The sequence below is a fragment of the Phaethon aethereus genome (genome assembly GCF_964289735.1).
Source record: "Phaethon aethereus genome assembly, chromosome: Z".
NCBI lineage: Eukaryota > Metazoa > Chordata > Aves > Phaethontiformes > Phaethontidae > Phaethon > Phaethon aethereus.
This window is the reverse complement of record NC_138577.1, coordinates 33465896-33482713: the sequence shown is the minus strand read 5'-3', so window position 1 is coordinate 33482713 and position 16818 is coordinate 33465896. Positions and strand designations below refer to the sequence as shown.

At 37.3% G+C, this 16818-nt stretch overlaps 1 protein-coding gene across 1 annotated transcript in view; it reads right to left on the bottom strand.

Annotated features, from left to right (window-relative positions):
* KDM4C (lysine demethylase 4C) overlaps positions 1 to 16818 on the bottom strand; it is a gene marked incomplete at its 3' end in the record, with an annotated part of 237135 nt that overhangs the window by 205295 nt on the left and 15022 nt on the right. Inside the window, exons 2-3 of the mRNA XM_082013446.1 lie at positions 14572 to 14621; positions 2667 to 2770 (exon numbers count right to left, since the gene is read on the bottom strand). Coding sequence (XP_081869572.1) covers positions 2667 to 2770; positions 14572 to 14621 — 154 coding nt within the window. The remainder of the gene's footprint in view (positions 1 to 2666; positions 2771 to 14571; positions 14622 to 16818) is intronic.

Genomic DNA, 16818 nt, shown 5'->3' with positions numbered 1-16818 from the left:
CTGTAGCACTCGAACAATCACTGTGGGAATGTTTAAGAAAGATTATTCTCAATGCTAACAATTCTAAAATTTATCTCAATAAACCCTCCCACCGTTGACAGTTTAGCAGGTGTTCTATTGCAACAAGCAGCAGTTCAGCTGCCACCTGGTAGGCGTAGGCTGACTTATCAGCATTCAGCACATTTCCACTTCTATTACTTTGAGCCATGAGAGATCACAGACTGGCTCTCTCTTATTCACTTTCTCACTGAATCCCATTAATTACAATTACACTTGGGTACAGTCTGCTTCCTCCCAAGGCTAGGTGACAGAACCAAACTGAAATATTTAACTGTTTCTAGCACTTTTTTTTTTTAATTAGAATACAGGAATAGTCAAGACACACTGAAATAAGAACATCAACTCCCTTACACACCTCAAACGTGTGGTACTGAAAACAAGTATGCCGGCATTCTGCAATATGCTACTTTAAACACCAACCACTGAAAATTATACTGTTCAGAGTAATATTCTGTAAATCCAAAACTATAAATCTAGTTATAAAACCTTCCGGTTTGGAAGGTTTCATCTGACACTTCACGATAAAGCACAAGGCTATGAAGGGAATCAGTGTTTACCTATATATCACAAATTGAACTCAGCAACTACATTTTCATATGATAATGTATCACTCAGAAAACAAACTGCTCCTTATAGAGGAATTTATTCAAAAAAACTTGCTTTCCAAGGCAGGCAGTATCATTCTAAACGCCTACATTTCTTCAACTTTATACCCAGGTTGATTTAAGCATGAAGAGTGAAGTGATTTTCCAAAAGACATACAACAAATCAGTGGCTTCATTGCACCTGTGCTGCAAACAGTGTTCATAAGACAGGCTTGTCTTCCCGATTGCTGAGCAGTGCTTACAGAGCGTCAAGGCCTTTCCTGCTTCTCGCATTGCCCTGACAGCGAGTAGGTTGGGGATGCATAAGAAGTTGGGAGGGGACACAGCTGGGACAGCTGACCCCAGCTGACAAAAAGGATATCCCAGATCTTATGTTGTCCTGCACAGCAACAGAAGCTGGGTGAAGATGAAGGAAGGGACGGGATGTTTGTGTTCCCAAGTAACCATTACATGTGCTGGAGCCTTGCTTTCCTGGAGATGGCTGAACACCTGCCTGCCGATGGGAGGTGGTGAATGAATTCCTTGGTTTGCTCTGCTTGTGTGCACAGTTTTTGCTTTACCTGTTAAACTGTTTTTATCTCAACCCACAGGTTTTTTCACTTTTACCTTTCCAATTCTTACCCCATCCCACTGTGGGGGGGAGTAGGGGGAGAAGGGTGGAAGTGAGCAAGCAGCTGTGTAGTGCTTATCAGCCGGCTGGGGTTAAACCATGACAATACTACACATGAAAAGATGCAGTTCAATTTTATTTCTGTGTGCTACATTTCATACTGTTACCAAAAAAAAAAAAAAAAATCAACTAAAGCAGACAGAAAGCACTGCATTATCCCATATTCTAGGCCGGGGAACATGATAAGCTAAGTTTGTATACACAGGTCCACATGATATCAATAAATAAACACCGCATACACTGAAACAGAATCCACAATAATAAACAAGGAGTGAGGTGAGGACAGTTTATAGGACTACACCGCAGCAGGAACACAGTGAGACAAAGCATGTATTGCCTGGTTCTTCTGAACACCTCAAAACAGTCTGCACAGTGGGAAACCAGGAACCATAACACCCTGAAGATCAAAAGGCTTTTAAAAACCCAGTATAACATAAACAGATGTTCAGGCAGAGAACCTTCTGAATCAAGCTCTACTCTTCAGAGTAGGCTTACAGCGCTCTTGAATTTAGAAATTTAGAATTTGCAAAGCGTTCAGGATATAAATATACTTAAAGAAAAAGCAATGCAGTAGAAAAGTTTTTATTAGCTGGCACCTATATGAAGTTCAAAATGGAAACAATAAGGGAGAAAATCTTGTAGGAAAGGAGGAGAAACTGAGTACTTCAGATTTTTCTGAAAGCAGCTAATTCATCCACAAAGAAGAAAGCTGGTTGTTCCTCCCACTTTCTGTTTATATGACGTCCTTATTAAATGTCCAGCCTGCAACTACTTAGCAGCACAAAATAATCATTCACTCTTTTTCTAACATGTTACAGCTTTTGAAATGTTTTTTAAATTAAATAACAATTCTTCCAGTTTTATTCCACCTGAAACTTTTTAGATCATAATACTGATAAAGTTAAATTTAATTGCATCAGAAAAACAATATATAGACATAAAGAAATGAAACATTTCTTTTAAAATATTAGATATACAACTTAAATTAATACAGCTAGTTAAGAAGTTTTTCAGTCCACAGAAAAGCACATGCAAGGTTGCATGGAAATAAAACAGAAATAAAAAATATTGGTAATGTCTTAAAAATCACAGAAACTTTTAGGATAAAGATTATGATGGCTACAAGTGTTTTCTGCTAGAAAATTCCAAGCTAACCATGTAAAATGTCCTATACTACAAGCATTTGTTTTCATCTTTTCATGGAGTCAGTGTCTAAAAAAAAAAAATAAAAAATAGTAACTTTGCCCCACCTTCACTATAAACAATCCTTACAGTAAACACAATCTAATTCAATGCATGGATGCACAGTTTAAAAATAAACACTAATGTACCTTGTCAAAAGGAATTCCATACTTTTTCAATACTGATGGAGAAATCAGAGTCATCTTGTGGCGAAGAAAAGCATCACATCCTTGAGAGCTGCTTGGGAAGAACCCTAATAAGGCAAGATAAGCAAACCTGGTTATCTTTTAATTAAAACAGGTAGGAGTTTTTTGTAACATTTTACAATACATAATACTGTTTAAACTTGTTTTAGAATTTTTTATCATGTTATTGCTAGGTTCTGAGATATTTGTATAAAAATCAAAAGCACCTTCTAAGTTTTTTTAACTGATTTTCAGGTGGAAAGGTTGCAGGGGTTTGGGTGGGCATTGTTTGTTGTTTTTTGTTAAGAAGTGAAATAATTTACAATGAATTTGGACCTGTAAATTCAGGCATACTTTTCTTAACCTTTACAGAAATATTATATTGGTTGTTGTGGGTTTTTTTAACATTAATGTTCATTCTACAACCCCTGCACACATGAAAATTAACAGTAGTATACATGTTTAGAAGGATTCCACAAGGACTAGGTTTACCTAGCACTACTAGACCATCTATACATTAAACAAACAGAACTTTCGAGCTAGAAAAGGCTAGAAAGTATGTCTACTTTCACAGAGATATCTGGTGCAACTTAAAACAGCGGGGGTGGGGGTTGCTTATTTGTATCTTATCTTGATTTCTATGAACAAAGATGGCTTTCCATATTTCAACTGTCATGATTATTTATGCAACACTGCACAAACCCTGCTTAGTTAAGTAATTATATAATCCAGCTGATGAGAACATGGAGATAAAGGAATGAGGGGAAAAGTGAAAAATTAAAGACCAGATTTCAGTGTTATTACTATGGTATCTGACCCTCTAACCAGGACACGAACAGCACTTCACCTGCAGTTCAAATGAGCTACCCAACCTTTCTGTCTCTAAAATGAAAACATCAGGTTCTTTTGCCTTCAACCTAACTATATTACAGTAAGAAACCAGTTACAAGGAAAATGGGAGATGAGAAGAGGGAAGAGGAGGAAAGTTTCCACAACATTGCTTGTTTAGTCCTTCCAGACATTCTTTCAGACTCCATTCTAGAAAGAAGGTAACACTCTCAAAAACTGAAAACACAATTCCTACAAACAATAAAAACAGGAAAAGAAAGGCATAACAGTTAATGAAAGCAAGAAGCTCTTGAAAACGTCAGATTGAAAAATGGAATACATCTAACCACCTACTTCTTTCTCTGAATCTCTCTTCCACTTAATGCTTGCTCTCAATCACTCTCCAATTAAGTACAGCTGTATTACTTGCCCTGAGATGAACACGTGTCTTTTGTTGGAGCAAAGAGGAATAATTTTGACTGCGTTATAATGCAACGTCACAGAAGTCTCACCAAGTTACAGCATTAACATCAGCAGAACTAGGTTGACAAAGGGGAACAATTTACTCACTAACCAGCAAAGATGAGAAAGTCCTTATTATCTTTATTATTATAAAAATAGTAACTATTATTTATCTTTACAGTCTTTTTAGTGTTTGCACCAAACCTTCAACAAGAATCACCATGAGATGTACTATGAGTAACTGCAATCCATCCATTTAGCAGTCCTGGGTAATATGTAATTTTACTGTATCAAGGACATAACATTTGAAAGTAATCCCTTTCTGTGAAGTTCAGCTTTATTTATTTCACTTTCTTCGATAAAGTCTACTTATTCAGTGTTATCAAGACTTCTTAACATCAACAGTTTACTGTACTGTATGTCATTTATTCCCAAGTGATTTAAAAAAAAAAGTTATTAAAAAGTACTTGTTATAAAAATGTCTTAATTTTCAGAAAACAGAATTGAGGCATAAAGGAGTTCATTACCTCTAAAGTTCCATAGAAAAAATACCAAGCAAACAAGAAGTTGAAAACAAGTTCTCACTGCTAGGTACACAGTTTCATCACAGTCCTCTCTTAAAACATATAGGGGGAAGAGAGAAATGCTAAGTTTTTAATTTAGGGCAGTATGAATTAGCGTGAATGTACTGTAAAATAAAAAGTCTATGATAATGATATTGGGTAAAAAAGGATTCTCCAAAATTATTTTCATTTGTATTATAAACTGAGGTAAAATTCATATGATAAGAAAATCCAAATATAAAGCCACTTTAAAATCCTTACTTTTTTTATGGGTACAAGGAAAACATATGTAATCTTATTCTGTTATGCAGGAGAACTACCTGAGAAATGTGGACAGAAATTAAAGTGAAGCAAACAGTATTAAAAAAAAAAAAAAGGCATTTTACCAATTATCTTGCACAGCAACTTGATACTGGAGAAGATACAGTGCCAGCCCTTCGTGATGAAAAGGTCTCCTTAATGATGGTATTAATACCAGTTCAGAAAATGTATTTCTTATTCATTTATGCATAAAACAGTATTTTATGCCTGAAGAACACAAAAGATCTTTCAGAGAGATCTAGACTGATAGACTAGCTAGGATTATCCAATGTTTGTCCACAAGAATACCACTCAATTACTCTCCAAACTGAATTGTAACTGTTTTGCTAGAAAAGCCTGGTAAGTGTATGAAAGCAGTAAGAGGAGGTCACCCAAGAAAAATACAGGAAAAAAGTTAACATAAATGACTAGACAAATTATATAAAAACATTGCTCAGTGGACACAAAATTAGCCACAGGACAGTCAACCAGTAAAAGGGCTTTCTGTCTTCTCTTTACTGTGTTTGCAAAAGTTGTTGTATCCTTCTCACGTAAATGTCAGTTTATTGTTCACAGAAGCAGCTTCATTCTTGAGTCAATATACTCACTACTTGCTTATTAAAAAAAAAACACAATAATTTTCAATCAATTAACCATCTAAATATTTTTAATGACTTGAGGGGAAAAAAGATGAAATCTCAAAATACATTCAGCATAATATATGGCCTTCTCTGTAATGTCAGATTTAACAACTTCTCTCTGATTAGTCTTATATTTATGTCCATTAACCACCCTATAATTCCAGAACAATTTTCAGGTGATCACATTATAATTGTTATATTCTTTGTACATTCTTTTCTAGCACACTCCTCAGTCCTGGGAGAACAATTTTTTTCTCATTTTTTAGATCCAAGGTTAAGCAACACTTAAGCAGCAAAGGTGTAATGTACACTCATGCTCATCAATGTACTAGGAAATCTAAGATGCCCTGAGATCAAATTTTATTCAAATTTATCATTGTTTTTGTCCCCACCAACAGGCACAGAATTCTTTACTCTCTTTTGGAATTGCAAATATTGTTATAATATCTGTTTCAAAAAGTAGTACTTGGTAGGTACAGTTTTATCATACACGTTTGGCTTCACTGACTAAAAGTTAAAGAAAACTAGCCCACAATTAGTGCACTCAAGCAAATAAATTTCAACTATTTTGGCACAATTAATGCCTATAACATAATGATAACAATCATAATGTGGAATCTATATCTTATAAGGTTCAAGAAATCTCAGTCCTGAGCAGCATAATAATAGAAATATAATGGAACATACTGTGAAAAAAGTGATTGAAAGTCATACTCTTTAAGACTGAGGAAATAACTGGTATGAAAAGTAGGAAAAACCTTAATTCCTAAAAGCAGGGAGAGTTTGACAGAAATGTTTTCCCTGAGAAAACAAATTATGTACTAAATTCTGCTACTGCAATATGCTTAATTAGCTCAACGCATGATGATAAAAAGTAAACAATGGGCAGATGTCCAAATCTTAAGTTATACCATTACAGCTCCAAGAGATCAGAAATAGTTGTGACAACTCCAACCAGAAGACAAGCTTATTGCTGAATTCTAAGAAAGTAGTAAACCATACAGAACAGCAGAGCACAACCTGCTCAAAATCCATTACAATAAATTTACAGAACATCTGCTGTGGTTACAGAGCCCTCACAGTGAAACCAAAGTACAGCCTACATATTCTGTACCACTATAAAACACCTTTGACTCTGTCAAAGTCTACACTTACACACACTCAAATTTTCCAGTCTCATTCACCTCATTTTCTCAAAAGCACTCCCCTTCAATGAACAAGGGAAGAAAGGAAGGTATTATTTCCTCGCTACAAGACTCCGTTTATCTTTTGTTCTGCCCAGGCTACAGGTAAGGTCACACAAGCTTTTCGTTCAGGAAAGAAAATCCCTGCAGGAGAATTGGTTAGCAGATGTAAAAAATACCTAATGAATAGAGGACATTGCATTAGAAACATCACAAGACCCTTACAAATACATTAAATGCAGATCAATTCAAGACACACCTGCAACACACCAGAACCATTCTCAAATACCAAGCTGATGTTAAAATTACCAATTTACAGGATTATCAGTTAATCCTGGATATTTAGTGAAATCCCACGTCCAAAAGAAAAAATACAGAAATCTATCTAACATGTAACTACCATTGAAGTTCTGTAGTGCATTCATGCTTTTAGGAGACACATGAAATCTTACTTTAATCCACTAACACAAATCGGTTAACACTAAATCAGTTCTACAAAAGCAGGTATTTTCTGGGAATCCGCATGCAACCCCAGTTTCTTGAATGGTCTCTTAAGATGTGGCAGACCTCTTCTACACCTCTTCTCAATGCTTATATATTTAGCCATCTGTACCCTACTTATCCTCTTGGAAAATTTTCCACAGAACACAAAATGACAATTCAAAACAATTACTTCATAGAAGCCAATAGCCAATAATCAAAGATCAGGGCAAAACAGAATTAGGTTGCTCACTGATTTACATCCATGAGAAAATTCTCCAATCCGTGATTTAAAGAAACACTAACATTCTAAACACCTACAGCAGAATTAGAACAGTCTACAAGGTAAGTAAGTGATTCAGCACTTGGTGGCCAAAAGGTAGGGTATGAGCACATTAACTACAGGTAGGGTGCATTTATCCACCAAACTGGAAGTTCCAGTCAGGCTTTTTAAAAAGCTTATCTAGTTAACACAAGCAACAATAGCAAAGAATATGTGAAAACATAGGCTTCAGACTGTGTTAACAATCAAAAACATGCTCTCAAAAGACTCTACATACATATTCTGACAGATAACATAGTCCAAAATAAGATAATCTTACACAAGGTAACCAATGCTATTTGTAATAACAAAATAAAACTACTTCTTGAATTACAATCTTACCACTAGGCTGGTGAAGACATACCCTTTGTCAATGCTACTCCACCTCAGTAGACAATGACACTTCCATACAATTTCTGATTTTATGATCCATACTCTAGATGCCTTTCCATCTTTGCAGCAGCGCGCACTAAGCAAATTCCTAGCTGTGTCTGAGGAAGACAGGATTCGCACACACAGGACATTGCTGCACTGAGAGTCTTTAAAAAGTATATTAAATGGTTCAGAGATAAAGGACATCTTAAAATAAATTCAACATTATAAATTATTGCGGGACAGTGAGCATTGCTATGTGGAAAGCTCTTTTTTTTTCCTACCTTGACGGTATCATTCCTACATATCACACACGGCTCATATCAGGTGACATCACAACTATCACTCAAACTGAAGCAGACCAAGTTCCATGCCCTGGCTGATTACCATTTTCAAGATATTTGGAATGCTTATCATGGTACTAAGAATGTGTCCATATTGTTTTCAATTAAACCATTCAGCTACAGTCATGCATGGACAAATTACAATACTATTCCAGAAAGAGTAATTCTACAACTCTACTGACTTGAACAGGGTAACTGGCTATGTATTACCTTGTATGATCAAGGATAACATAATTTGGCCAATAATAATTTTGTTACCAGCAAAGGACCTCAAATGAACTAAAGGTGTTCCTCTAAGAGTGTGACATGGCCAGCAGCCCAGCTGAAGTGCCTCTACTCCAATGCACGCAGCACAGGCAACAAACAGGAGGAGCTGGAAGCCACCGTGCTGCTAGAAAGCTATGACCTGGTTGCCATTACTGAAACTTGGTGGGACAAATCCCACGACTGGAATATGGCTATGGATGGCTCTTCAGAAGGGACAGGTGAGGAAGGAAGGAAGGTCAGAGGCATTGCCTTTTACGTCAAGAAATTGATAGAGTGTGAAGAGCTGTCTCTGAAGAATAGCCACGAGCAGGTCGAAAGCTTATGGGTAAGAAACAGAGGCAAAACAGGCTGCCTTGTGGTTGGTGTCTACTACAGGCCCCCAATCAAGGGGAGCTTCTTGACGATGCCTTCTTACTCCAGCTACAGAAGGCATCACACTCACAGGCTTTTGTCCTGCTGGGGGACTTCAACCACCCCAGCATCTGCTGGAAAAGTAGCACCGGGAGCTGTAGGCAATCCAGGAGACTCCTGGAGTGCATGGAGGATAACTTCCTAATCCAGGTAATAGAGAGTCCTACCAGAGAGTTTGCCATACTTGACCTGTTGGTCACCAACACATGTGAGCCAACTGGTGTTGTCAAGATTGGAGGCAGCCTGGGCTGCAGTGATCATGCACTAGTGGAGTTCGCAGTCCTGAGAGATACGGGGCAGGCGAGAAGTAAAGTCAGGACCCTGAATTTTAGGAAAGCAAAATTCCAGCTCTTCAAGGAGTTAGTCAATAGGACTCCCGGGAAACCATCCTCAGGGACAAGGGAACAGAAGAGAGCTGGCAGATCTTTAAGGAGGCTTTCCATAAAGCACAAGAGCTCTCAATCCCTAGGTGTACAAAATCAGGAAAGGAAAGCAAGAGATCAGCATGGCTGAGTCGAGACCTGCTGGGCAAACTAAAGGGCAAGAAGGAAATGCACAGGTAGTGGAAGCAGGGACAGGTATCCTGGGATGATTACAGGGATGCTGCCTGACTCTGTAGGGATGAGTCAGGAAGGCCAAGGCATGTCTGGAGCTGAATTTGGCAAGGGCTGCAAAGAGTAATAAGAAGGGCTTCTACAGGTACACCATCAGAAAAGGAAGGTCAAAGAAAATGATGAGCGAGACTGGCAGACAGGTAACAACGGATGAGGAAAAGGTTGAGGTACTCAGTAATATCTTTGCCTCAGTCTTCACTGGCAGTGTCTCTTCCCACACCTCTCAAGGGACTGAGAGCAAGATGGGGACTGGAGGAGCAAAGTCCCTCCCACTGTAAGAGAAGATCAGGTTCGAGACCACCTGAGAAACATGAACATGCACAACTCCATGGGACCTGATAAGGACATCCCAGAGTCCTGAGGGAACTGGCTGGTATAGTTGCCAAGCCACTCTCCATGATATTGGAAAAGTCCTGGCAGTCAGGTGAAGTCCCCAATGACTGGGAAAAGGGAAACATTGCACTCATTTTTAAAAAGGTAGCAAGGAGGACCCTGGGAACAACTGATCTGTCAGCCTCACCTCTGTGACTGGGAAGATCATGGAGCAGATCCTCTTAGAAGATATGCTAAGGCACAGGGAGGACAGGGAGGGGACTCGATACAGCCAGCATGGCTTCACCAAGGGCAAGGTCTGCCTGACCAACCTAGTGGCCTTCTATAATGGAGTGACCACATCAGTGGACAAGGGAAGAGCTAGCGATGTTGTCTATCTGGACTTCTGTGAGGACTTTGACACGGTCCCCCACAATATTCTTTTCTCTAAATTGGAGAGATATGGCTTTGATGGGTGGCCTGTTGGGTGGATGAGGAATTGGTTGTATGGTCACATCCAGAGGGTAGTGGTCAATGGCTTAATGTCCAGAGGAGATCAGTGATGAGCAGTGTTCCTCAGGAGTCCGTACTGAGACCAGTAATGTTTAATGTCTTCATCAATGACATAGACATAGTGGGATAGAGTGCACCTTCAGCAAGTTTGCAAAGGATGCCAAGCTGAGTGGTGCCTTTGACACATCTGAGGGACAGGATATCACCCAGACGGACCTGGAGAAGCTCGAGGAATGGGCCTGTGTGAACCTTATGAGGTTCAACAAGGCCAAGTGCAGGGTCCTGCACCTGGGTCAGGGCAACCCGCAGTATCAAGAAAGGCTGGGGATTAAGGGATTGACAGTAGCCCTGCCGAGAAGGACTTGGGTGTACTGGTGGATGAAAAGCTGGACATGAGCCAACAATGCTCGCTTGTAGCCCAGAAGGCCAACCGTATCTTGGGCTGCATCGAAAGCAGCGTGGCCAGTAGGTAAGGGAGGTGATTCTGCCCCTCTACTCCGCTCTGCTGAGACCCCACCTGGAGTCCTGCGTCCAGCTCTGGAGCCCTCAGCACAGGAAAGACATGGACCTGTTGGAGCGGGTCCAGGGGACAGCCACAAAAATGATTAGAGGGATGGAACACCTCTCCTGTGAGGACAGGCTGAGAGAGATGGGGTTGTTCAGCCTGGAGAAGAGAAGGCTCCAGGGAGACCTTATTGCAGCCTTCCAGTCCTTAAAGGGGGCTTATAAGAAAAATGGAAACAGACATTTCAGCAGGGCTTGTAGCAATAGGACAAGGAGTAATGGTTTTAAACTGAAAGAGGATAGTTTTAGACTAGAAAAGGAAGAAATTTTTCACAACGAGGGTGGTGAAACACTGGCACACATTGCCCAGAGAGGTGGTAGATGCCCCGTCCCTGGAAACCTTCACGGTCAGGTTGGACAGGGATCTGAGCAACCTGCTTGAACCTTCAATCTAGTTGAAGATACCCCTGCTTAGTGCAGGGGGGTTGTACTAGATGACCTTTAAAGGTCTCTTCCAACCCAAACTATTCTATGATTCTATAAATTAAGTCATTGTTTAAGCACATACACATGAAATCAAATTCTTAGGGAAACTTCAAATCAAATTCTGATCAGTCAATGAATGAGGCTAGACTTCCTTTTTCTGCACTTCCATACTAAAGTCTTGACTTGAAATTTTAGAGTAAAGGTGCTATATTTCTACTTTATTAACATTAATTGAAAAAATATAAATTAAAATATGAAAACATAAATTTAAAAATACAAAATTTAAAACATAAGAATGAGAACAACCTAAATTGCAAATACCTTTAATGTAATTTATCTTTCATGTAATTAAAAATAATTCACATTAATGAAATTAGGCTCAAAGTTACCATATTTTTTTACTTATGTGGATCTTCATTTAATGAATTTAGAACATACAAAATATTAATCATAATTCACTGAGCAGTACTCTTAGAACACAGGCAGAGTTGAAAGGATGACTGAGTTTACAAGTAATTTGAATTTTAGATTTTACTTTGGTACGTATAAATACAAACTTCGTATAATTTATTTAATTTGCAGTGATTTAAAATAATTTGATTTAACTTTCTGTATTGCACATAAAAGCAATTAGGAGGATGAGTTTGCATGAGAACAATCCTCACAAAGAAGCAGTGGCAACTTGTATGCTATACAAAGCACAGAGTAGAAAAGCCACAAATATGAAATGCTATGCGCAGATGAACATGTTACAGCGTTAGGTTTATCTCTTAGATGCAACTTTTGTATCTTGACTCATTGACTCATCTATCAACTGAGACAGAGTTCTATTCTTCAGCTGCTCAAGTTTTCAGAATTGAGACCCTTAGAAGTTATGCAAGTTCTACATCAATTTTCATTTCAACAACTATTTATACTTGTTTTCATACAAAACGGGTAATGACTTCTGCACAAAATTAATACTATACACCATACAAAGCTTTTTATAATACCCCTACTTACAAGATATTAAACTTTGCTTTAGTTTCCTCTCTCACATAATTGAACATCACAGATAGATGTCATCTCTTCTCTGATCTATTAAAAGATCTTGAAAATCCTTCAAATTGTCATTTCTGATTTGCCACTCTGCTTCTATTCTCTTTATTTTCCATCCCGTTTTTTGAAACAAAAAATCCTTAAGAATACCATGGCATTACAGATTAACATAACAAGTACAAAAATTGCAGTTAACAGCTCACTTGTGATGTTTGTTACATTTATGACTACTTAAAATTGAAAAAACCTACATAAATTAGAAAGCAGCTAAAGGGCAAAATCAAACTGTTGTCTTTATTACATGCAAGTCTAATGTCTTTCAGATTAAGTATTTGTAGGTGCCACAGTCAATCAAGACTTCAATGTGAAGCAAAAATGAAAGCATTCATGCACAAAAGGCCTGTGTGGTAATTGTGACGTGCAGACAAGATAATAGAAAATATTCCAGCCTTCCTTTAATTTTGTGTATCAACTGCTGCCTTGACTTAGACAACCTGTTATATTTAAGGTATTATTTTATTACTTTAATCATTTAGGAGCATTTGATTAATCCGGTAGGCATCCGGTCATCAGAGCTAAACTTCTTGCATAAACTACTACTTTTTTCTTCAGATGCTGCACTCATGCAAAAATATGATTAAGATATTTTCCATACACATGTAATTAAGTATGAAGGTCTCATTTACACTGTTTTATTAATGTTTACTATTAAGTGACTTATAGCCATGTAGCTTACTTCAAATTTTCATCTTTTTAACATACCTTACTGTAAAACTCAGACTGTATTTTAGCAGGCAGCTGTTGCAAAGTAAAAGATCACAGAGGTCTTAACCTCCACATCATGGAAATTATCAGAAATGTTACTTTCCCAAAAAAAACAATTTAATCTTTTGGCCAAATTGAGCATAAAGCCCATCATCTTTATTCTTAAGAACTATCGCATCATCTTCCTCATGCCATTCTAAGCTATTAGCTGGATGAAAAATATCATGAAAACAACCTATTCACAGAAAAACATCGCAGAAGACATTAAAGTTAAATGCTAAAAACTTGGGAAATGTCAGAGAGGGTTGTCTGTGAAACGAACTCACCTATGTTATATTGCTGTTACAATAAAAATCTTTGTATGAGTATGTAGTTTTTCTACAGAAATCCAGTTTCATTCACTGAATATAATGGAATAAACAACTATTTTAAATGTTATCTTCACTATTCATTTTCTGATTCTATGTTTTATTTGTTATTTACTATTCACAACATGATTCTGAAATAAAAATAAGGAAGTTTTGATGATACACATGATGCATCAAGGAAAGTAGTTTTCCCCTCACCACACAATCTTTATAATTTGCACTAATACATAATTAATAGCAGTAGTAGACAACTATTTCCATGCAGATGTGCACAGACCAAGGTTAAGTGACAACTTAAGTTGCCCGGGCAACTTCTTTAAATATAGTGATCAGCAAGGATCAAGGAACCGGGTTCCTGTTCCCAGCTGTAGAAATGCACATACTCGTGTGTCGGTGTATCTGAAGCCAGATCCCTTTCTGCCCTACCTTCTTCCAGAGTTCTGGACCTAAGAACTGTCACACTGCTCCTCTCAATAGACACTCCTCACACCTAGGAAGGACAAAAGCTAGTACATGCTTTGGCTAAAGTGGATTTATGTGTCTGCTCACTGGCCAGCAGGCTGCTATCACGTAAGATTTAGAGTTAGTACATTTTGTCTGCTTCCCCCTTCCCAGAGGTCCTAACCAGGTTTCCATCTTCTACCTAGCCATTAACTTCCATCAAACTTCTAGACATTCAGCTGTCTTCAATATTTCTACCTCTGTATCAAATTTGGCTAAGAAGTTAAGATGCAAAAGTTACTGATGAAAAGAAGCTATGACAAGAAAAGGCAAGGGCACAGAGGAGACAAAGATACTAGCGATGAAAACCTAATAAACAATAAATACTAAGCCGCATTTTCGTAAGCTTCACCAAGCTAAAAATGCCAGTACAAAATAAAGTTCTAAGAGAACAAAAAAAGAAAAGATTTTTTTTTCTTAAGAATTCCCCAGAGTACTAGAAAGCATTCCTTGTTTGCAATCATACCGTCGACAGTTAAAAGTCACAAAACATTAAGTACTTAAACACAGTAGGTGAGTCAAGAACAATGTTTTTCACTTTGCTGGAGGTTTGTCCTTCAAACATCTTACATATGGACATATTGAAAATATTACCTTGAGCCAGTCTTTCAAGCCGTTTCCCATGCTCTGGAGGAACAGCGTACCTAAAATTCACATAAAGAAAAGGATGAAATGCTTAAGGACATAATTAGTAAACAAGCAATGATTAATGTATGATAAATATCTAAAAATAGAGAAGCCAAAAAGATTGAAGACTGAAAAACTATACAGGAAAAATAGACCACTTTCTGAGGAAGAAATACAGAGGGGTTTTTCTGAGAAAATATTTTAGCTTAATTCAAATTTAAACATATAATATGTAGTTCAAGAATGTTATATTTTCTATGTAAAATCATGCACATTGACAATATTTGATAAGATTACACCACTCCAGTTAAAAAGACACATATAATTTCATTTTCCAAATGAAACAAAAACACGTAAGTCTAGTTTTTTACTCTGCTTCACAAGACAGAAGAGTTCAACAGAAAAATATGGGCATTAAACATCTCTTATTTTTTCCTATAGCAAATGCTGTGGAGTAAAAGGGTTACTTGTCTTTGTAAAATCTTTACAATTAAGAGTTAAAAATTATTTAAGAAATACACCTCCTTTAAATTAAACAATTGTACGTATCTTGGAATCACTCTGTTCTTACAGAGAATCTCTTTTAAAGATACCATATGCTATCTGCAATAAGTGAGTAACAATACTAAAGAACCAGAATTAACTTCATGTTATTTTTAATGTTTATTACAGCTAAAAAAATGAAGATTATTGAAAAGCTGTAATTTTATTCTGCTTTTCTGAACACTTTGGTATTCACACATTTACTGCACTTCATAGATACACTGTATGTATTAATTAGGCTTTATTATTGACTTTAAATGCTTCACTATGTGATATAAAGGCTTTCATTTCAGTTTAATGTTGCAACAGCATTGGATTGACTGTTCTCTATTAAAAAATATGGTTCAAAAAAGGAGAAAATGCATATTCAACTGTACAATATAGTCCGAATTCACGTAGTTTAAGTCAACCTGCAGCTTTTTTCTTTTACTACACTGTGAACAGAGATTTCATTCATCTCCCCTGACAGCTCACTCAGAAAAACAAGTGAAGAACCCTAGGCCCCTCATTTTGCGCAAGAAATAAATATCCCCCACCTCAAGTTCTCATTTGCACACATACAATTTTACTCTATTAAAACTGAAACTGCTGCATAGAAGCAAGACCCTTCCACCACAGAAGTCAGTGCCCTAAGTTGAACTGTAGCAAAACCCATGCCTACTGACAACTCAGTCCAAATGGTATTAAACAAAAAAAAAGAGACTTTCAGCTTGACTCTGTTAACTGTTAGCAGTTTTAATCAGAATTTCACTGTTACAAAAATTGATTTTGTTTCTGTTTCTACAAAGAAAAAAAAAAGAGTTTGTGCCTGTTCTCTACTCTGTACTACACATGCATCAGAGTATACATAGTAATCTAACCTATATCTTTGCATCTTTCACACCGCAGCAGAAAGAAATGCTATGTATAGAATTATAAACTGTACTGTATGTCATTAAATACACAACTTCATGAAGTAAAACATGGGCAGTGTTTATGTCTATAAAAACCTTAAACTACAGACTTCTCTTCGCTTTACCTGTCTCTATTTGGACTAGTATTCTTCCTAAAAAGCTACTCTTCCAAAAGTACATTACTACATTTTTGTGAGACCATGCAGCCACATGCTTCCATTTGCACCTGTAAACATGTAAGTACTTATCAATATTACAAATTTACAACCTGTATTACAAAAATGCAAAACTGGACAACTGACCTCTCAATAAGTCTCTCAGAAATATAAGGCAGGACATGATTTAACGAGGCTATAGCCATGTATTTAGCTAATCTAAAATGACCAAGCAATAATTCATTCAATACAAGTTGGTGCTTTTCATCATTTTCTTCATTTGGGATCTGTGGTAACATCTACTCCACAATCCTTTATTTCTTCCCACTATTGCCACTGCTCTTTTCCCACAGCTAAGAAAAGGACAAAAGAAAGGAGACTATCTTTGTAATAAAACATTAGGAGGCCCAAAGTCACTCTCCGGACCCTTCAGGCTTAGTTCCTAACACAATTTATTAGAAAACTGAGCATTTTTAACACATAGGCACCTGCCTTGGATACCAGTCAAATGACAGTGCCATGAATCTTACTGGATCCTTCAGTGACTGTACAGAACATTAAACAAAAAAACCCACAAACTCAGATCACTAAGTCAGAGAAAAAAGCATTCACTATTAGTGTCA